This window comes from Engystomops pustulosus, chromosome 4 (genome assembly GCF_040894005.1).
Source record: "Engystomops pustulosus chromosome 4, aEngPut4.maternal, whole genome shotgun sequence".
In the NCBI taxonomy this organism is placed as follows: domain Eukaryota; kingdom Metazoa; phylum Chordata; class Amphibia; order Anura; family Leptodactylidae; genus Engystomops; species Engystomops pustulosus.
In genome coordinates, this window is record NC_092414.1 from 194,406,184 (window position 1) to 194,433,302 (window position 27,119).

Genomic DNA, 27,119 nt, shown 5'->3' on the forward strand with positions numbered 1-27,119 from the left:
TTGGATGTGGTCCGCAACAAGGCCCTGAGCCAGAAGGCCTTAAAAGGGTCATATAGCACCCATTGCCCAAACATGCGATGGACATATACATATATATCTTTGTGTCTGTGTATGTTGTGTGTTGCCTTATCTGACAAGTGGGTAGGTTTTTTTTTTGTGAACTTAGACTTCACATGTCTGGCTCAGTGAGGAAACAACACCACATACTGGAAACCGCTGGGGCTTAAGGGTGATGCCACACATGGTCTTCTGAACCCGTTTTTGGTCTGTTTTTTAAGCAGTCCGTTTTTGCATCCGTTTTTGACCAGTTTTAATTAAGATAATTGGTAAAACCTGTTAAAAAACTGATGCGTTTTCAAAAAATGTGTGCGTTTTTCAAAAACTCATGCAGTTTTTTTACACATGTGTTTTTAACTGATTACTTAAAAAATGGACCAAAATGCCACATGTGGCATCACCCTAGGATGTTACAATGAGTTACTCAGATTCCGGCAGCATTCTCTTTAATAGATGGAATAATCATTCCTTAAATCGTCCTTATTTACTATGCAGGTTTCTGCTGGCAGTTTTGGGTAATTTGTACCTGGTTGTAATTGACTGGAAGGTGCACATTTCATTGTTTTGTGTCTCTGGGGATTGTACAACCTGTCGGATGGGCTATCGTAATTGCGGGATATTGAGAGACAAGGACGGGAGGGTCGGGTGGAGCTGTGATTCACCTCCTTCATCCTTGGGTGTGAGGAGTTGTACACAGGCTAGGCTTAAGAGATACGCTCATGATAGGAAAAAACCTAGGACATATAAATAAATGAAATTTCTGGGAAAAGGACTGAGAATAACAACGCACAAAACATATTAACTGTATCATATAATATATTTAATAACATAATTGTGCTTATCTTTGATGACCAAAATATATGTACACGCCTTGATTTGTCAATAAAAAGGGTTTAAAAAAAATAAATGAAATTTCTGTCTAGAAATGTATTTTTTTTTTTTTTTCATGGAGTGCCATCAAGAAAAGCTGAAAGTTCTGCATATTTCTCAGTGGAAATATCCATTACCCTCAGTGTATGTTTAAAACACGTATAACTCCTCTATTAAAGTCCATTCCTCCTAGTTAACTACACTACACTGACCACTAAAGCCGTTTTCAAACAATGCATTTTATATATGCGTTTTCACCAAGATGGGCTAGAGATACATTCATAGTTCACTGCATGCGTTTATTTAAACATAGCTTGGGGTGAAGAAATAAACTCTGGGAGCAATAATTAAAAAATGGAAGACACATTCAAGATCTACCCCCGTGGGGTCAAAATGATCACAAGAATGATGGGAAAAAATCCCAGAAACCACACGGGGAACCTAGTGAATGATCTGCAGAAAGCTGGGACCAACGTAACAAATCCTACTGTCAGTAACGCACTATACAGCTAGGGACTCAAATCTTACAGTGCCAGACGTATTCCCCTGCTAAAAGGTCATCTACCACCAGGATGAAAGACTGTATTCAAATAAGCCTGAGGGGCTCCAGTCTCCATAGGTGCTAATGGAGCCTGGAGCTCCTCAGGCTTATTTGGATACAGTCCTCCATCCTGATGGTAGATGCCCTTTAAGTCAGTACATATAAAGACCTCTCTGAAGTTTGCTAGAGAGAATTTGGATGTTCCAGAAGAGTTTTGGAAGAATGCCATATGGTCAGATGAAACCAAAGTAGAACAGTTTGGTAGAAATGCAACTTGCCATGTTTGGAGGCAACTCCGCATTCAATCTCCTCTAAAGTCATACAACACCATACCTACTTTGAAGCATAGGGCTGACAACATCATGTTTTGTGGCTGTTTCTCTGCAAAAGGACCAGGAGGACTGATCCGTGTACATGAAAGAATGAATTGTGGCCATGTATTGTCAGGTTTTGAGTGCAAACCTCCTTGCATCAGACACGCCGCCAGGGCAAGAAGGGGTGGCTTCACAAGAGGTTCTGGAGTGGCCTAGCCAGTCTCCAGGTTCCAACACAATGAAAAACTTTTGGGCGGAGTTGAAAACCTGTTTTGCCCAGTGAATGCCCTAAAACATCACTTCGCTAGAAAAGATCTGCATGGAGGAATGGGCCAACATGCCAGCAACGGTGTGTACCTACCTTGTGAAGACTTACAGAAAGTGTTTGATCTCTGTCATTGCCAACAACTAATATGGAACAAAGTATTTGGATGGACTTTTGTTATTGACCAAATACTTATTTTCCACCATAACTTGAAAATAAATTCTTTAAAAAAAATCAGACAATGTGATTTTCTGGATTTGTATTCTCATTTGGTCTCGTTGAGGTCTGCCTATGTCAATTACAGGTGGGAGAGTGGGAGAATTTGCACTTTTTTCTCCCCTGTATGTCAGACATAAGCCACAGTATGCTTATACTGTGGGAGATGTTGTCCATTAATTGAATGGGGGGACGGACGGAACATAAGTAGCAGCCAGTGATTGGCTGATGCAAATGATTTTGGTGTCCTATTATGGGTTCTTCCTGAGTTACTTCCTCAGCGGAGGTCGGGAGTGACGCAGTACTGCTACCCTCCATAGACTTCAATGATCTCCACTAATCTTACATGTTGTTCATCCTAAGGCAGAACGGTGGAAAGATGTAGCTTGCTTTTTACGGAGTATCATGGTAAATAAGATTGGGAAAAAAGTGCTGGTCTATAACGTCCAGCCTAAAAAATTAAACAAATGCTGTTTTATTTCCCATAATCTGTGATTTGCTGTAATAAATGCGGCGCAGGGTCCAAACCTCATCTAGAAACTTCTCAGCTGCTTGATAACATACTGGAATTGGTATATCAGAGCAATTTCTGATGACGGGACCCCTTTAACGGGTTGCACTTGGAGTGTGTTCGAAAATGCATTGTAAGTGAATCTCTTCCCTAAACACCTCTTTTTTTTTTTTTTTTTTTTTTGTCCTTGCATTAAGTAATTAATATTAATAATAATAATTCCTTTCTTTATATAGCACACACAGATTATGCATGGCTTCACAGAGCTTGCCAGATCAGTCAGTAGCACACATCTTGTACTTGCCAAACACGAGTGCTATTGTTTTCACTAAATAACCCCCTTTAAAATTGGGACCATGTGATTTTATATTTAAAGGTATAAGAAAACCATGCTAAAAGTATTGCTGCACCTGTCTACAGGTTGTATCTGATGATACAGCTGTGCTCTTCACTTCAGTGGTGGACACAACCCACTAACAGGTGTGGCAAAGTTTTTGGAAGACTGTAATAGTCTCTGTGACATTTCCCTCCTCTCTGTCCCTTGTGATGATGTCAGTGATACGCAGCCTTTATCAAGGCTGCCTCGGCTAGTACCATCCCCCGTGTAGACACCTGTCATATTTTATAACCTATATTACTGCTCTGTATTAGTAATTCACGTAAAATAAATACGGAGTGAGAAAAAAATCTGCTCCTTTTAATTAATGTCCTTGTACCAGGAGACGCTGCCAAAAGCAAAGTCATGTTCAGGCTATAGATTCCTTTAATTGAGTGACTTGGTCAACAGGAACTCGGCTATTGTGTGCTTTGTGCCTCTGATAAAATATTCCAGCAACGTCGGATGGGGGGTGAAAAAGATTAAAGGGATAATCTTTATGCGCTTTGTAGGTCAGATTTCTCCTTCATTTTACCTCTGGCCAGAATTCCTGAGACTGGGGCCCTTAGCCAGCTTGATGGTGTCAAACCAGTTTGTCAGGTCTTTGTTTCCAGTAGAAAAGTTGTATGTTTTTGAATTTAACTAGTCAAATTTTTGTGCACCTCATTGAAGGGCTCTTCCATGTCTTGAGGACATCTTTAATGGTTTTCATCCCAAACATCCTCACACTTCCTCACACTTGGGCTACATTCACACTGCCGTTGCCTGCCGTACCATAGCACGGTGGGCACATGGTAGTGCCGGGGGAGAGGTGGAGGGGGAGAGCGCTGCTCACCGCCACCCCTCTCCATTGGAATATATGGCGCACGGCACCGTATTCCGTAGTAAGGTAGGACATGTCCTATCTTTCTACGGGGTACAGTGCCGCATGTGTGCTGCACCATAGCGCTCCCATTGGGCACCATAGATCCATAGCGATGTATGTGGGAAGTATATCGGCTGTATATACGTTGGTCGTATGTACATCCCCCATACGTTCGTGTGAATATAGCCTTAGGGTGGTGTCACACGTGGCGTTTTGAACCCGTTTTTAGTCATGCGTTTTCAACCTGTAAAAAAAAGCATGCATTTTTTTATGGACTGAAAGCACATGACTAAAAACGAGTTCAAAATGCCACGTGTGACACCACCCTTACTGTTATCCATTATGCATACCTACCAATCATACTGTTGTTTATAGGATCATCTGGTGAAACTAGTCTCGAAGGGGTAAATAAACTCTTCCTAGGCATGCATACATGCATGCATGCATACATACATACATACATACATACATACATACATACATACATACAGGGATATAAATTTTCCAATACTAAGAACCACCACATTCAAAGGTGTAACTTAAAGATTAAAGTTTTAGAAATGGGCCCTAACCATCATATATGTTGTGTTATTATATCATGTCCAGGTCGACCTCCAAGATGACCGCCGAAATCCAACACTAGATCATACAAATGTAATCCAGTTCTGGTGGCCATCTTGGCATCCAGGACCAAAGAGGCTGGGGGGAGGAGGGGGGGGGATGTATACATTATATAGATATATTTTTATTAGAGTGATGCCAGGCAAGGGGGTATATATTGTGTGGTAATTGTATGAGTAAATTGCGGCCTACAAATGTGTAAAGAGAGTAATAATGACTGTAATGTGCTGTTGCGTACATGAGTTGTTCTAGGATGGTGCTTAATAATGTCAGATGTGTAAAAGAAGAGCTTAAAATAAGAAAGAAAAGTGGTCTGACAGGTTCTTCTGGGTAAACCGGTTTTCCTGGGCCGAAGCCTATACTTTATTTTCATTCATGTTAATGTGGACACGCAGACACGCAGTGCACATGTACTACAACCGCTGTCACGTTCCATCTGTTGTGTCACACTTCGTTAAAATCTCCTGTGATGTCTGTTTGGCAAAGCTGGGTGACCACTAATGTATTCACAGTTCTAGCTTACTTGGGGATTGTTACCTAACTTATGTACAATTGTATCAGTGTTTTGTCTTTCCGGGGTACTGGGAAGGTTGGGTGGCTCACAACCTCAGAACTGTAGTGGTGGTGATATTGGTGACTCAAGTCTCCTAGAATTTGTAGATTGTATTATGTTATGCCTATTGGTATATATCAAGATAGAGACCGGGAAAGCTGGGTGATGTAACTACCATTAGAGCCACCTTAGTGGTGGTCAACTGTTGTATGGGCACCTAGCTTTCTAAAGAGCAAATTGAGCGAAGTATAAATTTAAATATATGGAGTAATGTGTCCATCCATCCTGTGTTTGCCGTTCAGGAGACGGGGAAAGCCGAGTGGCTAACATAAAAATAGTCAAATGGCTGGTCAGGCGCAGGTATAACTTAAAAAAGCTATGCATTTTTAATGTATTCAATGGTTTGCACATTGTTACACTATGGTAGATTTGCCATTCGGGAGACCTAGAAAGTTGAGTGACTATGAACCAATAAGTTTGGTAGGTTTTCTTAGGCAGCGCAGATCCCTTTGTCCCTTGTTAAGTATTTAATGAGGTTTATAAATCAGTAACTCTCCTCCTTCTACAGTTTTTCTGCTCTGTATTGTAGACTTCCACGATGGGATTATAAATTCCTGGTACTTAACCGCGTCCATGCTGAATGTGGCCATTAAGTGACGTTTGTCACACACCTACTATAGCTGTGCAGCATGGTATTGCAGTGTGAGGATTGAATTCTTGTGTAATGTGTATGAGAAAAAAAATTGGGTATGACACCCAACTTTTCTAGTATGCTGAATGGCATTATGTAATTACAATATAATGATAGTCTATTCTCTCTATTACAGATGTGCCAGAAGAACTATGTTCGCCCTGCTACACGGACCAGTATGAACAGGAGCATGTAAAACCAGCAGTGATTAGCCTCCTGTTGTCCGCTGATGTGTACTGCAGGGCATACCGCAGAGCATTGCCTCATGACAACTCCCCTCCCAGGGACAATGCTGGCCTGCTACTCCTCTTGGCTCGGAAGGGGTTCCCCCCAATATACCAATCGGAGCCTGTGAAGCCCAGTGACCTAAGGGAGAAGCCCATTCGTATGGTAAGGAAAAGTGTTACTATTAGTGGGAATGCTGTGAATGTAGAGCAGTGGGTAAGTTGTAAAGACGTTATTATAAAAATATAAATGATATAATTCCATCTGAAAAATGCTACCACTAGAGGGAGCCAGCTGTATATAAATGTATACTTTGTGCTACATGCGCTTCATCAAGCTTGCACCTCTGTACGCGCTAAAATAAAGAATTGTACTGATCTGGGTGAATGCTGCTATAGGTGCTGTATATAGACAACAGGCTTCCTCTAGTGTGGGCTGTGATGTCTGTGGACTGATTAATTTCTGCTTGGTTGTTTTGTGTGTCCAGTCAGTACAATTTAGTACATCACAATGTGGAGAGTTATGAGAATTGATATTTCTAATTGAAGGTCACTTGGTGCTGGTCACATGTTGGCCATGGTGAAAACCCGGATCACACATTCCAGGAGTGATTTGGGGGAGGGAGTGCCATCAGGTGATTGGGTTATGAAATTTTTGAGTTAATATGCAATGTAATGGACTATTCCACCATCAGTATGTCCTGTATGTACCAAGAACTTCAATAGTCTGCTGCCAAGATGTTTTGCAGGTAGGTTGGGCTCCCTAAGGTTTGGGCTGATCTGCCCCCACATTAGTATATCCAATACACAAAAGAATACAATTAGTCTGCCAATTAGATGATATTGAGAATGTTGGACTTTCTATCATCCAGGACATGCCAATGGTGGAATCTGAATAATCCAATTGTCTGCAAGATGGTGTCAGGAATGACGGACTAATGCAACTAGTAATCTTCCACTAAGATGATGTTGGAGATGTTCTACCGATAGAATAGTCTTCTACCAAGATGGTGTCTACAGTGTTGGGCTAAAACTGCCTAGATTGTGCCGGATTATGTTGAGCCACCAAGTTGGTGTTGGGCTTAATGCCACCAAGTTGGCGTTGGCAGTGTTGGGCTTAATGCCACCAAGTTGGTGTTGGGCTTAATGCCACCAAGTTGGCGTCGGCAGTGTTGGGCTTAATGCCACCAAGTTGGCGTCGGCAGTGTTGGGCTTAATGCCACCAAGTTGGTGTCGGCAGTGTTGGGCTTAATGCCACCAAGTTGGTGTCGGCAGTGTTGGGCTTAATGCCATCAAGTTGGTGTCGGCAGTGTTGGGCTTAATGCCATCAAGTTGGTGTCGGCAGTGTTGGGCTAAGAGTATAGTCTACTTATATCGATGCAAGTAGAAAGAATAGCAGCATTCACCTGGGTCAGTAAAATTCTTTATTTTAGCGAATACTAACAGAGGTGCAAGCTTGATGAAGCGCATGTACTGTTGCCTACCTCCAGTGTGTCCAGCTTTTAACCCTCTACACCTCTGTTTCTATGTGCTGAAGTAAAGAATTGGAATGATCATGATGAGTGCCGCTAGTTTTCTACCTACAATGATTTAAGTTGTCTTGCAATCTATACACAGTATTGTAGCATTCAACATATTGTACCTGCACCTCACACAAAGTGTCGTGTTTTGGTTGACCATAAAAGCGGTGCAAACCGCTATACCCTGATAAATGTGCCGGGAATGTTGGATTGTTGGAATCCTGCTTTTTGCCATGTATGTCTTTCTACGTGACGTTCTCTACGCCTCGTCACTGAATCTACAAAGTGTTTTGCTGAAAGCGTGATGGAGACACAGCTTTTACCTTTTCAGAGGAAAAAGATCGACAATGTTGTTGAGTGCTCGGTAAACATGTGTAAAATGAACCATTTGAAAGCAGAGCAATGAGTAGATGATGGGGCTTGAGGGGGGGGGGGGGGTCATGACTGGTTAGTCGTAGACCCTCCTCACTACGGAAAAGTCGAATGTGTATTTCCAGCTTTGTAATTGGCAGCTAGGGAGGTAACACACAGGTAGAACTAAAATCTCATCAAACCTAATGAACATATAATAGGATAAGAAAGAAGTTCCTGGGGAGATGGATAAGGACTGGAAAGTGTGGAGATGTGTGACCAGTGTGACGTAGATATCCTCGAAGAAACATGTGAATCACTCTGTTTGCGCGTCGATGAAGAACGTAGCTAGCTACAAGAATTAATGTGAATTGCAGGGCACATTGATCAAAGACACTTCGAACACACTTTGCGGCCCCGGGTTACTCCCGGGGCTACGCCTGTCTGGGGGTCGCTTTCTCTTGCAACATCCCCCACCAGGGCCTAGCCTTTTCTTGGGGCCTGGAGGCAGCCGGGGCCCAGAATACCGGAGTGGCTGGTGGTTGAGGCCTAGGCACGCTAGTGTCACAGTGCTTGGTATGGGGACCGGAGGGCTGTCCTATAGACTGGCAGGCGGTGTGTGTGCAAGAAATATGGAGGGAGAGGCTGATGTACTGGCTCTCCTGGGGGCAGCCCCTTAGTGTCTGTAGTATGAGTCCCTGTATGATAGATGGGGGCGCCCTTGATGGTGATACAGCCGTAGCAGGGACCAGACGAAGGCAAAGTTGTGCAAAAATAACTTACAGTTCTTTATTCGAACCAACAGCAGCAACGAGCCAAACGATTCTGTACAAAGGCAGATTACTGGAAGTGATCTTGGAGAGGAACCTCAGGAGTTTGGTCACCAGCCTGGTTGCATATGCAGGCTGGGATGTAGCTGTGTCCAATGCTGGAAGCTGCAGCTTTAATCCTGGTTGTTCTGTGTGAGCTCACTAGAGGTGTGAGGCCCATGCTGTCTCTGTTACTCAGTGTGGAGATGTGCTCTGAGGTGATGCTCTCTACAAGAGCTGGGCAGTATCTACCGCTGCATAATTACCTCTAAATGTACTAAATGGTATAAGGGGCTTATTCGCAAACACTCCTCTGCCTTGCGCATTGGCAGGGATGTTGCACATGTTTTTAAGGTTAGTTTAAAACCATAAATATTGCCACCTTGGTGGATCGGGGCGGTGAGTTCTACGGAATAGGTGCAGCACAGGAAAAGACTCTGACATCAGAAGATTGAATGGTTAAGTAGAGCATTCATACATGGTTTAACAGATGTATATGAGCAGGAAAACGTTCATAATTATATTTGAGAACATTACTACTACTACTGATTACCAAAATAAAAAAATCTCTAAACGCTGAAACCTTTTTGGAACAGCTCAGAGATTTCTATTTCCACACATCTGAAATAACATTCTAAATCCATCAATGATGCACCTTCAATATCTGACAGGCGCTTGTGGAGCTGACCGCTACTGAATATGGTGCCCCCATACACATGCACACTCATTTCTGCCAAGTATGCAGGCTTTACATATGGAGAGGGGAGCTATATATTTTAGGTAGCTTCCGGTCTTATTGCCGATTTTTCCGTTTAACATGGTTACAGAAAGGGTTAAGACCAGGACTTGGGTGCTCTTCAGTTCCAGAGATTGCTTCTCATTCCACCTAATCCAAAGTAATTGTATAAATGTCAGGTAAACAAAGGCCTCATTCAGTGCTGAAATCTGCCGAAATCAAAAACTGCTTGTAGTGGGCCCTTTGTCCTCGAAGAAGCTGGCGCACAACTTTGTATCTTACTTGAGGTTAGAATTTGTTTTTATCCCTGCTCCTTCAAAGCATTTCAATCACTTGCTTGCTTTCCCACTCAGCCATGACTGCTCCACCCTGTTGTGCTTCACGCCATTACACTGCATTATACGCCAAGGCCATCCCTTTCCGGATGTCACCATGGTTCATTTTGGTGATGTACACATGTCTGTACATTCCCTATTCTAATTATTCTAATCCAAGAAGTGAAAGGTGACAGACAATACAAAATTCAGTCTACTGTAAAGTCTCACGAGACGGCCATTGTGTCATTGTTTACATCCCTCCTCCTTTCTCACCAGAGTATGTGAAACGATTAAGCTCATTATACACTTTAGGTAGTTGTTGTCCAAATATTTGAGATCCCTCCTGACCCTCATCCACTGCCGCACCCCAATCCCAAACCCATGCACGCTTTGGTTGTCATATGTCTCTGGTAGTAGCTTGTCATCCCTGGGAAAAGGGGTACAGTTATACCCAATCCTTCATACCACTTCCATCGCTGGAGAATTGGGAGGGCACCTTAACTATAGATGGCCTGTCAATCTGGGCTAACCAGCTCTGGTTTCTGAGACAGCAACACCGTTTGGCCAGGAAACCGCTTTCTATAGCAGAAACAAGACTGGCCATCCTTATTTTGGGCAGTTCAGTGTATGATTTCTAACCTTCCATCTGAAGAAAGATACTTTGGACAACAACTTTGGACTTCTACTGGTCAAACAATTATTGGCTCCCCATTGTAAGCACAAGCTGTCCAAGAGCCATAAAGGGTCTTTTCCCCAGATGACAACACTATTATTCTAAATGATGTCTTATAGTTGGGGTCTGGTACAGATTTTGCATTGAGGTCCAATTTAAATTTCTGTGGATGGGAGAGTCGAATGGAACACCCGCCAATGGCTGCCAGTCTGTAATTTATGTGCCGCTCTATTCGGAAGGATGTGCCTGATACGGAACAATATATTTATATATTTTGGCATCAGAGGAAAGATCTGTCATAATGTACATTCCCATCATGATAGATCAGCTGCTCTATGTTCAAGCCCATAACATCTGTGAAGGAGCACCCAAGGGTGAACGTTCCCTATAACAATTACGCCATTTGTTTCGATAAGATAAACACTATAATAATCATTTTATACTGGCATGCTTACAAACAAAATGATGTAATGATGAAACCTTGGTTATGCTGCTGCCACCAATGTTGTGTCTGTGCAGGCCTGGGCCTATTAGGCCGATCCACAGATCCTGACATGATTGTATAGTATTACATTCTCCACTGCAATTTGCTGGACCATTGTCAAACATACCCGTGTGAACGTAGCACGTGTAGCCAAATAGAGACGTTTAATAGTAACACTGCTCTCTGGTTAACGAGGAACATGCTGGAATATTCTAACGATCAGTCATGACTAGTAATAGGACTACACTGAAAGCACAAAGTTGTCATTAATCGGGTCAAGATGGCCAAAATGTTAGCGTTCTTCAAAATTAGCAATGGTTCCTTTAGAGATTTAGTGGTTTAGTACTATAAATGATCAGGCCCAGCCTTGCATTGGATGGGGCCCAGCGATGGCCAATAACGCAAAGTGTTTATGATCGCCAGAAAGCAACTTCTGCAAAGCTTTGGTCAAAACGAGTACTAGAAACGTCCTAATAAGTAGGATTCTTAGAAGATGGAGATCTGGTTGGGTTCCTTCTGTTCAATTATTAAGGTATATATTTCGGTCATGAGGAACTTTTGAGATCCTAAAACTTAAGAAGGACCCATCAATATAAAAAAAAAAATTTTTCTTGGCTTCTGGATAGAGATGGATTTCTTGGCTCAGAGTTCATTGAACCTGTATAATGTATATCTAGGTGGTGACAACACTAAAGAAAAAGATGGGATACGTACAAAGGACTAACCATAAATGACAAAATTTATTTATTGTATTTAATAAATTTTGTCATTTATGGTTAGTTCTTTGTACGTATCCCATCTTTTTCTTTAGTGTTGTCATATGTTGTATTTAGGGATACGTGGACAATATTATTTAACACATTTTTCCAGTAGTGCCCGCTCACATTATAGTATATACTGTATATCTAGGTGGTAATATGGTTCCCATGATGGGAACCCAGTACTTGCTGACAGTAAAAAATCTTAATTTGTCAATTTCGTGCTCCCCTTCCCCACGCCATCATGTATGAGATTAGTTGGGAACTATAAATGTCTCTTTGATCTTCACTCGAGTTTGTTTTCTAATATCTAACTTTTTTCTCTTCTAGGCTGCCCATCTATCTGTGATTGATTCCATGATGCTTGTTTACTCAAGTCATTGTACAGAGTCTCTTCCTTCCATCGAGGAGCCTGGACTGGGAGGCTTGGAGGTTAAGCTTCTTTCGTGGATTGATAAGGTAAAAAAAAAGTGTTATGGCACGAAAGGCCTCAATATGTTATGAAGTGTGTCTTAAAATATATGTATCTTGAGTAAATACTGAAAGGGCACCACATATCCAACATTTTAAGTAGCGCTTAGTGTGGCTATCCCTTCTTTCTACTATAAAGAAAGTTGGCTCAGTTGCTACCTATAGAGGGCCTAAGTGCATGTGGCCATCAGGTTCCTTACCCAACTTCAACCGTGGATTGACTTCTTGGGGAACAAAACCTAAACTTCTGTCTCCTGGTGGAAGCCAGTAGCAAGATGGGCTTTTCCTAAGCCTTGGCAAATAGAGACCATCAATCCCTAACCCTTGTGGAGCCTTCGGATTTAGCATTGTGTAAGGTGTTTTCTTATTGCAATTTCTTTGTGCATGTGTTTTTGTACAGCAGACTATCCTTTTTTTACTAGCTCTTGGGTGAAGAAAACGCATATTAGGGCTTTCAGATTAAAATTTTAATTTGTGTCTAGGGATGTTTTTATCGCTTGGCCAAGCTTAAAATTTTCTCTAGAAGTGACCTGATTTCAGACAATTATTGGTGGTGCTCACGCCTTTCATGTGTCTTTCTAGATAAATCAGCAGTTACTGGAGGAAGCTGAAAGGGAACAAGGTCGAAAGCAGCTCTCTGCCCCAGAAGGTCACAACCAGGCTGGGGTAAGTACTGTAAACTATCTGATAAGCTTCATAGTTTGGATCTAATGTTTCTGCTTAGTCCGTTTTACCCGTAGAGACGATCCTCTTATTTTGATTCTTGGCAAACATTTCTAGATGACCCTTCTAGTCTATGTTCCCTTACACTTCTCAGAATTCAAGCTAAAGCTAATTTCTGTAATTTCTCTGGTTCTATATAGATTTCTGAAAACAGTGGAAAGTATGTATTATAGGAGATGCTTAGACTGATTCTTCTCCTCTCCTGGTCTGTCTCCTTACTCTTTTTCTAGCTTTCTTCTACGTTTTCTTGTTGTCCTCCATTTGACCAATTCAATTCCTTCTCTTTCTCTCATCTCTGACCATCTCTTTACATTTCTCTTTCTTTGTTGACCCTCTTCAACTCATTGTAAGATCTCTTCTGTCTTCTTCAGTCTTCACTTTCTCTCCTCAGACCCACCTAAATTTACTTATCGAGAATTTTTTACCCCCCTTCCCACTTTACTCCTATGCATTAGGCTTCTTTCCTTTTTTGTGTACCCCTTGCCTACACACTGCGATAGTAGCCATTTTGTTGGTTGATGTAGTCTTTATGGGAATGTAGCCAACTAATCAAAACATCGCTGAGAGTTCGAAGAGACAAAATGGATGTCTCCATAGTGTGTACTCAACAGGTAGATCTCACATGCCCCTTATTCTTCTTCGCTATAATGCCCCCTATTTCTATTCTATCCTATATGTTTCTCTGTTATTCCATCCCTCCATATTTTTCTCTTTCTCTCCAGTGCCCCTCCCGCTGGTACTGGAAGCTGGTCCCTGTAAGTGGCTTTTCTTGTTTCCTGCCCTTTTACTCCTATGTGCCAGTTATTCGTCTTATGTTGGCGTATCATACCCATTCCCTAACAGCCAATGCCTGTTCCAGTTCTCTTATCCAGAAAAATGCATGTGCAATGCTGCTTGATCTTTATTATTAGCAAAGGCTTGTGGGATATGTGATTTTTGTCATGTCCTATTTACATTTTTATGGTTATTTCTAACTTTCATTTAATTTCTTCTTCATTCAATTTTTATTTTTCTTAAACTTTAGGTGCTTTTTGTGGTCTCTTCTAATATTTTGTAGTAATATTTACTACCACTTTTTTGTCACTTCCCATCATTCATTTTATTCCTCTTCTCATGTGTGTTTATGTATGTTTTCATCCATATTTTAATGCCGCAATAGAGCTGCTATCCCAGAATCCTTTGCACTCCACCTCCTCTTTTAGGCCCTAGATTCAAAACCTTCAGCTATAAATTTTTAAATGTATTTTCAATTGGCCTCCAAAAGTTCCCAAACTTAAAAAAAAATATTTTTTTATTGAAATATTCATGTGCTGGGCCAAGAGTGGAAGCCAACATGAATGACAGAATTAACCCTTATGCTGCATGTTTTTGAGATTTTAATTTTTTTTTTCAAACCCATTTTCTTGTTCTCATGAGAGTGCTGGTGCAGTTTTAAGGGTTTAGAGCAGCAATGTCCTGTGTTTTCTTTAGCTGTATTTTATGAGATGTCATTTTTGAATTACACTTGTCTAAAATGCTAAATTGTTCTACTGTAAATACTCTAATTTATGTTTGTGCCAGTCAGGGGACCTCCAAAAGAATTGGTTGTTGGGTTTGAGTTATTACCATCTATGGGTCCTCGGGGGCGGATATAGAAGAGGTGCAGAGTTCGCAGCTCTATATCTATAGAAGTAGATCATTACTACAAACACTTGTCTAAAATGCATAATTCTTCTCCTGTAAATACTGTAATTAGTTTATACTGTAATTAGGACATAGATTTCTGAATGAAATGGAAGTTAGTTTTGGGTAATTACTATCTATGACTCCTCAGGGGCGGAGCTAGAAGAGGTGCAGAGCTTGCAGCTGTGAACTTCATCTATGTACAAGTAGATCATTACTTCAAACGACACATGGTATTTTTACCTTGGAGATTTGGAAACCTTGATTTAGGCCTTGGACTGATCAACTATACTGTGGACTGTTATGCTCTGGACTGGCAGTAGCTATGACCATGTCCCTGTCATGCATGCATGCTGTAGTAGCTCTTTGTTTCAAGTTGTTCTAAACTTTTTCTAGTATTTCACTTTTTTTTTTTTTTAATTGACCTTTAAAGTGTAGTTCTCAAATTTGACATAGGTCTAGATATTCCAACTATGCTTCTCCGTATATATACAAATGGCTGCCCATGGTGGAATGTATCTTTTCTATTGTGTGCTGAGAAATCTGGGTTTTCTCTGTTGATCATGCTGTCCTTATGGTCTATTTTCTGTCTGGGATTTTCTTTTCAGAAAGTACCCAGAAAGTCTCAAGGTACCCAAAAAGTCCCAAAATATAGACCAGGGACTAGAGTGACAGACTTTTTTTTGCAAATGTCTCCAAGTCATGAATCTGGCTTTGCGCTGTGTTGCACTAGCAGATTAATGAAGAGGTGTAAATAGTCCTGTGAGACTTTATAGCAGTGAAAAGTCTCAAAAAACCTCAATGAGACTACTTTGACTTTTTTTTTTTTTACACCAAAATAGCCCAGGAAAACCAATGATAAATAACCCCCTTTGTCTTTGTCTATGGTTCAATAGACCACAGAACCACAAGTTTAATAAAAATCTCATATTTCATATCCCAAAAATTGCTCCAAAAATAGACCTAGAACTGTCCCAACGATAAAGAACTCTCAAAAACGTAAAGAAATAGTTGGAAATTTGAACTGCAGATAAAAATCAAAGTCCCTCCTTTTTTACTGCCTGAATCTCCTGTTCTGTAAATCATTTAAAATTAGATTCTTTCACTTATAGAATTGAAGATTGATCCCTCTTCTCAGCTCATTTCCATGTATCTTGGGAGGAACTTTTTTAATAGGCAAGATTTTACATGTAAAGGACATTTCATACCCTACCTGAGGAGGCTAGTATTTTTTTTTTTTGGGACACAATCTGGTGACAAGTACTCTTTAAATTAAACCTACCATCTTGGATCTACCTACCGTAATAAAGTAGATCTGACGGTAGGTTGCTGTATTTGCCGCTGCCTTTTTTGTGTAATCTTTTAATTTAGGAAAACCTATTAATCTTGCCTTTTTTTTTTCTAGAGGCTACTGGGGTGTAGCTACGGCTACTCCACGCCCTATTAGCCTCTCTCGATCACTACTACCAGCTTCCTACCAACTTCTCTTCAGCACTAGTCAGCAAAGCTGGAGTTCTGCGCATGCTTTGGAGCTCCAGCCTGAAAGTGCTGAAGAACAGCCGGTAGGGAGGGACTGAGAGGGGCTACTGGGGCGTGGAATAGCCGTAGCTCTTGCTCCATGATACGGCTACTCCACGCCCTGCTAGCCTCTAGAGAAAATTGGCAAAAATGAAAGAGAACATTTTTCATAGGTTTTGCTAAATTAAAGTTTAAACAAACTGCTGGGGCATTATACAGAAATCTACCATCTGATCTACCTTATTATAGATCTGGTAGATTTCAGATGGTAGATTTCCTTTGAGATAACGAGATGGAGTCCTCACATTGATGAGGTGTGTGTGTGTTATACATAGACTTAGAGCATACACATATCATACACATTCACACTCGCACACAGATACACAGATACACATTCACACTCGCACACGGATACACACATTCACACTCGCACACGGATACACACATTCACACTCGCACACGGATACACACATTCACACTCGCACACGGATACACACATTCACACTCGCACACGGATACACACATTCACACTCGCACACGGATACACACATTCACACTCGCACACGGATACACACATTCACACTCGCACACGGATACACACATTCACACTCGCACACGGATTCACACATTCACACTCGCACACGGATACACACATTCACACTCGCACACGGATACACACATTCACACTCACACTCACACACTTCTGTGTTAACTGATGTAGTCTTTTGTGTGTGGCAATGTTGTGGCCTGTGTAGTGAAATGGATGTTTCCACACGTGCATTGTATCTGAGTGGGATAATATAAGCTTACTTCTCATTCATTCTAAAAAGTCCCAAAGGCTAACTAAAATAGGGAGAAAATCCTGACTTCTCAGATGGCTAACACATATCCCATTTCGGGCCTAATGTTCCCTGACTGAAATGTTCAACAAGGGAGCTGCAGGAAGATCTGTGCTGTCTGAGGTAAACTATTTCTGTACAGGAGCATCTTTGGCGTATCTTTGTTTCTGTTAGGCCCAGTTGGGGGTTTCAGTAGAATGTAACAGAAATTGAAGATAAACACAAGTACTTCCGTTCACCTTCCAAATACTATAGATTTCAATGTATGAAAAGTTACCTTTCATTACACTTCCAAGACGCGGGACAGCTCAAACATCCATGAATTATGAGCAAACAGCACCTCATTGCTGACTTTGAAGGAATTGGGTTATTGGGCTTAAAGGGGTTGGCCACTTCACCTTATGTTATGTGTGTTAGTATGTGGGAAGGATATTTATTTAATTTTGGTATGTTAATTTACCAGTATGCATCTATTAAAAGTTCAGCTCCACCTTCTTTTATATGTAAAGTGAAGCCTCCTGCATTTTACCTCATCAGCCAGACGTCCCTGACCATAAAATAGAATACTTTATTATCCCCATAGAGGAAATGACTTGTGTCACAACAACACCATCCGCACGATAATAAAAAATGACAATAACACATACATACAACTACATACACATATACAGTTAACAAGTACATAGACTTAAAAATAAAATAGTGGTTACACAATACAAGTAAAAATGTCAAGCATTAATAATCATGTCCACCATTACTTCCTTTTATTAGCTACACGTATCACGCAAGGTACAAACAAATTTTTAAGTCTGTTTGTCCTGCACTTTTCTTTCAAGAACCTTTCGCTAAAGGTGCTATGTTATCCCATTAGTGTACTATAAAATGGGTTTGCTTCATTAATTAAAATTGAATCAAGTTTGGAGAGGATTCTGATGCCCAGAACCAACCCCAAGTTATCCAACGGGGGGCCCACAATGGAACTTGTCTTCTTTACAAGTTTCTTAAATCTCTTACAGTCCGCTATACTCACATTATTTTCTCGGCATACAACTGCATAGTATAAAACACTCCTAATATACAGTTTCTCAGAATTAATATGCCACAACAACTTGTAGTCTAAATACACTCCCATGTACTTATAACTGGAGACCTGCTCCACCTGAACACCCCTGCATCGGCTTGTGCCTCATATTCCGCTCCCTTCGGAAAATGATCACCATTTCTTTTGTTTTTGCTAGATTCAATTCCAGTCTATTCACTCCTCACCAATTTAATAATAAGTCTATGGTTGACCTTTGCTCCTCCAAATCACACTGCTTTATGCACCCTATTATAGCAGTGATTTTTGTGAAAGTCAGCAGTATAGATGGTGAACAAAAATGGAACCAATACAGTCCCCTGAAGGGCACCACTATTACTCACAGCCATGTCAGACATGATATTCCCAATTTGCACCATTTGTGGTCTTGGTGTCAAATAATCATAAATCCACTGGGTCATAGTAGAGCCGACCCCCCCCCCCCCCCATTTTCCCTAATTTATGGTATAAACACTCTGGAATTATTATTTTGAACACGCTTCCGACATAAAAAAAACAGTATCCTAATCAGAGACCATAGAGCATCCACATGCACATATACTCTGTGAAACAGGTGTAGAACGCATCCTCCAAACTCAGACGAGGTAAATACGCAAATTGAAGGTGCGACTTCACTACTCCAGCCAAGTGTCTTAAGATAAATCGTTCAAACACCTTCATAATTATTGGTGTAAGTGCTATCGGACGATAATTGTTGGGTTCTCTAGGAGTATTCACTCTCTGAACAGGCACTATACTAGATGTCTTTCTGAGCTTGGGCACCGCACCTGATGACAAACTATTATTGAATAGTTCACAAAAAACTGGACCAAGTTCCCTTGCACATGTGCGCAGAATTTTTGCACTAATACCGTCAGGCCCTGACTATTTTCTAACCCTTAATATACTCCGTTCGCTAATCCCTTCTTCCTCATAAATAAAGAATCTGACATCATTACCCTCTACTCGTCCTGATGTAACAGAAGGCCAATCAAGATCTGCCCCATGCTCATTCTGTAGAACCTGTCCCCCTACACTAAACCGATTTAAAAAAAATTTACGCATTTGCAGTCACCTTGTCCCGACTCAAGTTTCATGCCTTTCCACACCTCCCTGACCTGATTGCCCGCTAATTTATTTATGTTCTAAGTTTCCTTTATATTTATCTTTACAATCCCTAATTTTGACCTGAACTTCCTTTACGATCTCCTTACCAATACTTTTGCCCGAAATGCTTTAAATTTCCGCCCAAGTAGATCTTTCAATTCTTTCCTCTGGTATTTTTTAAGGTCTTAATAGGCACTATCGATTCTACACAAAAACTAATATACTCCCTCACCATGTCTACACACATGTTGGTGTCCCCGCCGGACTCTCTAAAAAACGGATCCTAGTCTGTAGCTGCAAAACAGGTCTGAAGTTCATACCCCACCTCTTCTGACCACAAACTGACCTGATGAGTACAAATAGGGAGTCTGTGCCTCACAGAATAGTACTTAGGATATAACAGATTTAGGTAGTGATCAGATCTACCCAACGGGGGAAGTGTTACTGGGCGGTAGACATTTTTTAAATTGACAATGGGCGTAGATGGAGTGTCATGTGACCTGTCATGTGATCTGTTCATGAACAATCACCCTTCCAGGACCTTAATCTTGTATTCACGACTACCATCATCAGGTCCTAGTAGGGAGATTGTTCATGGACAGGTAGACATCACATGACCCTTCTTCTGCAGTATATTACCTAATATCCAGCCCCCCCCCCACTTCCTTCCACAGTTCCTTAAACCTGATTGTTCCACCATTGAGAGGAATTCTGCTTCAATTGGCTTATTTTCTTTTGCTAAGGAAGCCCTGTTGTATTTTTTTTTTTTTTAATCAAAGCTTTTTTTTATTGAACATTTTTAACATTTTTTTACATACATTTTCCCTTTGTCCCCCCCACCCCCACCCACTAGCAGACAAGCTCCCCCCTTTTTGAACTGTCCGGACAATATACATATCAAACATTACCCCTTCAGGATTTAATACATATACATGTAATGCCTATACATTATTTGATAGCATGCTATACACCAATTTTGCACATATTCATACACATTTACAGAAATGCTGTAAGTGGGTTACAGAGTAAATAAGCTGTCGGTAGACCAGGGGTGTCTATCCACTGCCCCCATATGTATTCAAACTTCCTGTTTGCCTTCCTCTTGCAATAGACCCCTTTTTCAAGTCTGATTATATTGTTCATTTTCTTGATATACGTTTCTAGATCGGGAGCCTCCGGACGCAACCAGTACATGGCTATGAGTTTCCTAGCTTGGTATAACCCTGTTGTATTTTTAATATCACTTGACGTACCAGTAGATGTCAGAGGAAGCATTAAGTGTTTTGTTTTTTTTTTAATTTTTATTTTTGCGGCCATTTTGCCTCCTTCTTCTCCTCCATTATATCTCCACGTTGCTGCTCCCAGACAAGTGTTGTTGTTGCCTAAGAAAAGGACACTCCTGCTGTAGGCCCTGCTGCTCAGCCTCTCTGTCTGTCTCTGTCATTCCCTCTGATATGACGCTGCCCTGACTTTCTCCGTTGCTCTTTTCCGTTGCGTTTAGCATGCCATCGCTTTTTGTTTAAAGGAGTCTGGGAATAAGCCTCCTGTGGTAACGTATTGTGCACGCCATCATTACCAATCATTCAAAACTCCATTTTTGTTGTAAAATACTTTTTAAAAAATGTTTTGTTTTATATTTGATCAAATCTGTATTTCTTCCTCTTATGCCAGCTGCCATAGCTAAAAAAAAGCAAAAATCAAGCAAAGCAGTTAAAAAAATTTCTATAGTGGTAAGAGGACACCTAGAGGCCACTTTTAGGTCTGCTTGAGGCACTATAGATGCTGCCCGTTAATTACCGTCTGGTATTTGGAGAAATTAGTTTATCTTTGCCTTATTTAGAGGAGCTGTAGTGAGTAAGGAGGTCTCAGTTGAACCCTATACTTTGGGCCTGTAGAAGCCCAAAAGTGACTCGCCAGAAATGTATATGGAAGGTGGAGGTCCTACTCCATCATTTTCATTGAGGTCCAGGATTTTTAAAGCATTCCTCAGGTTTTCTAGGTCAGTTTTTACTAAAGTTACGGTAGTCCTTTTTAACAAGATGTGTAGTAGGGTTGGTAGATCTTCCTGGAGAACAGGAGATAAGAAAAATGCATCAAACAATGGACACCAGAGGGAAGAATCCTTCATCTACATATTGTCTTCTGGTGTAGAACTGCAGTCTGAGAACGAAGAGTCAATGTCTGGAGGACATTGAGGCTTTGGTTATGTTAATATAGACATCAGACACTCATTGGATAATTGGCTTGGCTTGCCACAGTATGCCATCTCCTCCTTTGGCCAGCACATTCCTGAATGATTCCAGGACCGGGCCATCTGGAGACCTGCTATGGCTGCTGTACACATGATGTTATCCCTGTTTACATGCTTTGATGGTGTTCAAGTTATCCATGTGAATTGAAGGATGCTAGCTGTTTTACTGACCGAGCTATGGATACCTCAAGATACTGCTATGACTTGCTGATTGTTGATGGGAAAGAATCCAGTCATTTTCTTCAGTTCAGATTGCATATACATAGGTACCTATATTCCTTTGTATAGTCCTCCCCAACTCCAGGACTTTCGGAGACGCAAGCTGAATTTGCCAAATTTTAGATGTTTTAGGAAAAGTAGAGCTGTGCAAGCCATCATCAACATTACCCAAATGGCTAGGCCTCAATAAAGTTGTAGGATTAGGATGTATGGGGCCTGCATTGAGGTGTTGTCCTCGATTAGAAAGTTGGCCTGTGGTCCCGGTAAAAGGAATAATTACGAGGTTCAGTTGTCCTTCTATATAGAACACATGGACCTGCGTCTAAAGGACAAGGAAGTATAAGTGACTTCCAATAGATGTCTAAGAAGGAGACCCTTGTGAAGTTGTCTTCTGGAAGACCTTTGATGCCCAGTTTTGTCAAAGCGTAGACACACTGGAGGATCTCCGCACCATGATAGTGTATAGATGTTCACTATAGACTATAAACTAATGAGGGGGGAAGTGGAAAGAGTAGAACCTCGTTCTTGTTGGACCTTCTTAACGTTCCTCCACCTCTTCTCCAAGCTATTAGCCTTACTGTGACCATCGTGGAAACCAGTGTAAAAGGAGGAAAAACAGATTTGGGGAATGTTTTTATTATTTTTGTGAATGACGCATTAACCCCTGATTGCAACATAAAATCTTGACTGTTTTGTACGCTGTTTTCTATATTTTTTTGGTTATACATTTTTTTTTCTCCCGCAGCTTGCTGAATGTGTATTGGTTTTGTGCACACACCCTTGTAGTAGCTGCATGTTTCGTTCACACGCCGGCCTGTATTGAATATGTTGATGACTTTGTAGAGCGCACACACACAGTATTTCCCGAATTGTTGTGAGGCTTGTCATAAAACAGGCTCTCACATCCACACCCTGCACTCAATGCTGTAGGTGGCTGGTAAAGCCTAGTATATAGTTTCCACCTGTATCACACTGGAGAGAGGTAGCTGACTACCGTGTCATATTGGTAGCTGCTACGTATGTGTTTAGCATATTGTACACGCTTAGACCCTATGCCCCCTGTAGCTGTCAGCCATGTTTGTACAGTGTACACTACTAATCCTGTTGATTTCTCCACTAGATCCGGTATCGGAAAGACAAAGCTCTATCCAGACAGACCCCGTGTTTCACATCCGTATCATCCTTGAGAGACTTGTCTAATGGCAGTGCCCTGGCCGCCCTGATCCATTATTACTGCCCGGCTGAGCTCAGACTACAGGGTGAGTACCCAATGTATTATATATAGCAATGGAGATTTCCGGTGAGGCCAAAACTATGGCAGAGCAGAAAGTAATATAATTTCTGCCCCTCCATTTGGATGTTGGTTCTTTATCACCAGGTTTGATTTGTTTTGTGCCACATAATGACCCAGAAGAACGACCTTAAATAGATTTTTTTCTACCAATTTGGGAACTATATAAGCAACTTTAAGTACTTTACTACTACTACTACTTCTACTTCTACTTCTTCTAATTTCTCATTTTATTTGTCAGATGTCTGTCTGAAGGATACAATGTCAGTGGCTGATAGCCTGTACAACCTTCAGCTCCTGAGAGACTTCTATGCCAACCATCTGCCACCATCTTGCCCACTTACCCTGGAGGACCTCTTATATGTACCCACTGCCTTGCGGGTAAGACACCAATGTTTCAGACTTGTTACTCTGTTTGTTGGAGAGTAGGCTGGTCATACTGGTTATAATTATGGATATCTGACTCATTGGCCTGATGGTTATCCTTCCTGAAATCCATCTTGGCCGAGCATATTTGTTTGAAAGTAGTTGAATCGAGCTTCCAGATAGTTCGATTTCGATAGACAAGAGCTGTCTGACCTATCTCTCTCCCAACGTCCGTCATGGTGGTTGGGAGGCCACCATATTTCCATTAAGTTGTCCTGTTGTAACTGGCAGGATTGACTGATGCTAATCTAACATGTATATCCACCTATAAGGTGATTAATATTTTTCTTCTCCTCCCATCAGGTAAACCTCATTTCGCTCTTGGCTGACCTGTATTATTGTTTTGAAGTCGCCAAACCTGAGTTTGTGCAACCAAAAGGTAAGTGTATGCGGATCCTGTGCCCATCCATAGTTGACCCAATCTATAAAATAAATATTTGATGCATTATGTTTGAAACATGTCTTGGTGTTTTTGACCTGTTTCATATGTTTTGTTTTTGTGTTTTCTTTTAGATTTGCAGCTCGGAAACGAGAGTACAACACCATCCAGTGCACACAGTGGGGGGTAGGTATACATTACAAGCATTTACAAGTTTTCCTCTATCCACAAGATGGGGGGGGGGTCCCAGTGGTAGGATCTCCATTGTCATGAGAACAGAGGTCCATTTTACCCCCAGATTAATGGAGTTCCAGGTTGGACATGTGCACTACTGCTCCATTCACTGTCAATGGCAATGAGATTGCCAAGCTCCACTCACGGCTATCTTAATCACCACCATAGACATGAATAGAACAGCAGGTGCATGTGAGGCTGCTCTCAGGATACGTGGGGATCTTAGGCAGAAACTTGATTGGCTGAAAGCCCTTTTACCAGTCTTGGGTCAATATTCATTTCAAAGTTCTGATCTTGGGTGTGTAATTGTCTTTTCAATAATAAGGTAGGCTGGTCCATGGTCTCTATTTAAAGGACATCTACCACCAGAATCCAGGATTGCACATGAAGTACACTGACATACCGGTGTGTGCCCCCTATGCGAGATCTGCTCTTCTTTTAGCTTCTTATGCCCTGGTTTTTACCAAAAAAAGGCTTTTTGGAATTATGCAAATGAGCCTGAGGGCTTTGAGTCTGGAGCCCCTCAGGTTTATTTGCATTATTTTGACCCCTCCCCTTTAAAAAAAATCCTTGTGGTAGATATTCTTTAAATGGATCTTCTTTGAGGGATTGTACTACTTTAGAAGGTTTGTTCATGGATCTTTATTTGTTAGAGACCCTGGGGTCTATACTTATTTTCAGGATTAGTCTGGGGTCTTTATGTATTTTGTGTGAGAGTTTGGTTTGCATACTTTTGCTCTCAGGGTCTATTATTAGGTTAGGGACCAAGTTTGTTGTTTTATGAAGATGTGAATCCCTTTACGGCGTATACTTCTTCCAGCCTAGTTGACAAACTCCAGAACACCAAGTATTTGAACCAAACATGTTTTATCTTCTCCAAAGTGATTAACTCAATGTCCTCTTTTTCTCAGGGGTTCTCCTGTATTCACCTTCCGGCCGGGAACCACAGGTAAATTTGACTTTTTCTTCAAAGATCTTTTAAACAATATGAGTATTTTTAAATAGTGGCCACAGATGTTTGTTCTTTTTTTTTTTTTTTTATTGTAGGATCATTGCCTCACTCTTCATCAATGTCTCACATGGATGGATTTGGAAAGACGTGGACAAAAAACCCATTGAGGTGTGTTGACATATAGTTTATAAATTGGCGTGTATGATTGTATTAAGTGCTCTGTTTTAACAGATTCTTTCTTCTTTTATTGTCTTTCCATAGTCATCCTCTGTCCCAAGCAGTCTCTTTTAGTATACCATTTGGTCTCGACAGTGACGTTGACATTGTAATGGGGAACCCTGTAAACATTCTTCGCTCTGTCAGCTCTGACAGCCTAACTCCTCCACCAGTATATGCTCCATCCTCACCAAACTGTGTTACAAGAGCTACCTATACCCCTCCTGAGGATGCAGCAGAATTTTCAATGCAACCTCGCAACTTTAAAAAAGTCCCATTGACTGGGAAAGGAACAAATGACCTGCAGGTTCAGGAGAAACCAAGTGGTGGACAAGGAACACAGAGTGATCTCCCAACCATTGAAGAAGCTTTGCAGATTATTCATAGTTCTGAAACTAGGCTACTCCCAGAGGGGGCGCCAGATGGTTTCTATCTTCACTCACCAGAGGAATCTAAGCCATCTAAAGTGGAAGAGGAGCCTGTTCCAAATTTGGGTGTCTACAGGACTCATGATGGTTCTAGAAGGCTGTCTAGAGATGATGACTCTGTTCTTCGTGATAATAGCCTAGATTCTGATGCAGAGGAAACCAGGCATACTCAAGAATCCAGCCGAAGCTCACTCAGTTCCCAAGCTGATTCCTCTGCCGGGTCAAGTGCAAAGATGACAAGTTTTGCAGAACGCAAGAAGAAACTTGATGCCAAAGTTAACTCAGATGGTTCCCCATCTTCAGTACCTATTAACTCTCCTAATACAACCACATGGGCACAAAAAGCTGAAGAGTCCCCGGTTAAGAGCCCAGCCTTGAACTCTGAGATGAACCAGCTTGGAGCTAGGCTTGAAGAAAAAAGAAGGGCTATTGAGGCCCAGAAAAAAAGAATAGAAGCTATATTTGCAAAGCATCGACAACGTCTTGGGAAGAGTGCCTTCCTCCAGTTAAAAAAGAGGGATGGCGAAGAGGACGGAGATGATGAAGGTTTGGACGATTTGAAGTTGTCTCCAGATGAGGGACTTCCAAAAGAAAATGAAGATGAAAAACTTAAGAAACTAAGTGAAGTAGAAGAGAAAAATAATGGAAAGACGCCTGAGACTGTAAAAAGTCGTAGTGAGAAACAAGTGAGCTTTTCTCCAGATGTGACGAAAGCAGGACTAGAGGATAATCTTGGCGAGTACAACCGAGCAGTAGCAAAGCTGAATTCTGCACTATCCTCTCTGCAGTCTGACATGAAAAGACTGTCAGACCAACAGGACAAGCTAATGAAAAAAGAAAGTAAAGCGTGGGTAATACCAGCCGCAAAGTCCTCACCTCCAGCCCATCGACCAAAGTCATCACCCCCTACTAGACTTACGAGGGAGATCCAAACTCCTCGTTCCTCCCCAGCATCCCCTTCACAGTCACCTTCACGTATGGCTCCAAAATCTCCCCAGCCCAACACCAGAAGGTCGCTGCAGGTACAACCAGTTGTACCCAAGAGTCCTAAAAATACTCGTCCGGTTGAGCTTAAGATTCCACCTCTTAATAGAGTACTCACACCTCCGCAGAATGTGGACACCATACCTCACTTGCGTAAATTCTCTCCCAGCAAAGTCCCAGTCCAGACAAGGTCCTCCATACATTTTGCAGATGAAGAGAATGAAAATGAGGAACCTCAAGCGACTTATGAGGTTCATGGAAATTCACGTCCTGTGGCTTCAGTGGTTCCTCAAAGCAGTGGTGTTGGGTCCTTGCTTGGGGATGATAAGGAATCAAAACGCAGTAGTTTGATTGAAATCCCATTAGCTGAACTACAACCCACCGAAGATGCCGAAGTAGATGGAATGGACTCCTTAGAAGGAACTCCAGGGGAGGAAGGAGGATTGCAGAGAGGGGTTGGATTCTTCTTTAAGGTAAGGAAATCAAGTGCACCTGTACTATGGCCATTTGTATTTCCATGACTTTTTGGTTTGCTTAAACTTTTCTTTATCCTTTCCGGAGATGAAGTAAATTAATTTGTAATTATTTC

At 41.4% G+C, this 27,119-nt stretch overlaps 1 protein-coding gene and 1 pseudogene across 3 annotated transcripts in view; both read left to right on the top strand.

The window, feature by feature from the left end:
* CAMSAP3 (calmodulin regulated spectrin associated protein family member 3) overlaps positions 1-27,119 on the top strand; it is a 53,330-nt gene that overhangs the window by 23,209 nt on the left and 3,002 nt on the right. The window contains exons 2-13 of one of the 3 annotated variants that reach the window (XM_072149219.1): positions 6,017-6,270; positions 12,083-12,211; positions 12,806-12,889; positions 13,669-13,701; positions 20,652-20,699; positions 22,741-22,879; positions 23,153-23,292; positions 23,641-23,716; positions 23,851-23,902; positions 24,862-24,899; positions 24,998-25,070; positions 25,164-27,003. In XM_072149219.1, the coding sequence (XP_072005320.1) occupies positions 6,017-6,270; positions 12,083-12,211; positions 12,806-12,889; positions 13,669-13,701; positions 20,652-20,699; positions 22,741-22,879; positions 23,153-23,292; positions 23,641-23,716; positions 23,851-23,902; positions 24,862-24,899; positions 24,998-25,070; positions 25,164-27,003 (2,906 nt within the window). The remainder of the gene's footprint in view (positions 1-6,016; positions 6,271-12,082; positions 12,212-12,805; positions 12,890-13,668; positions 13,702-20,651; positions 20,700-22,740; positions 22,880-23,152; positions 23,293-23,640; positions 23,717-23,850; positions 23,903-24,861; positions 24,900-24,997; positions 25,071-25,163; positions 27,004-27,119) is intronic. The other 2 variants (XM_072149220.1, XM_072149221.1) reach the window with 2 other exon arrangements.
* On the top strand, positions 8,282-8,429 carry LOC140129088 (5.8S ribosomal RNA; annotated as a pseudogene).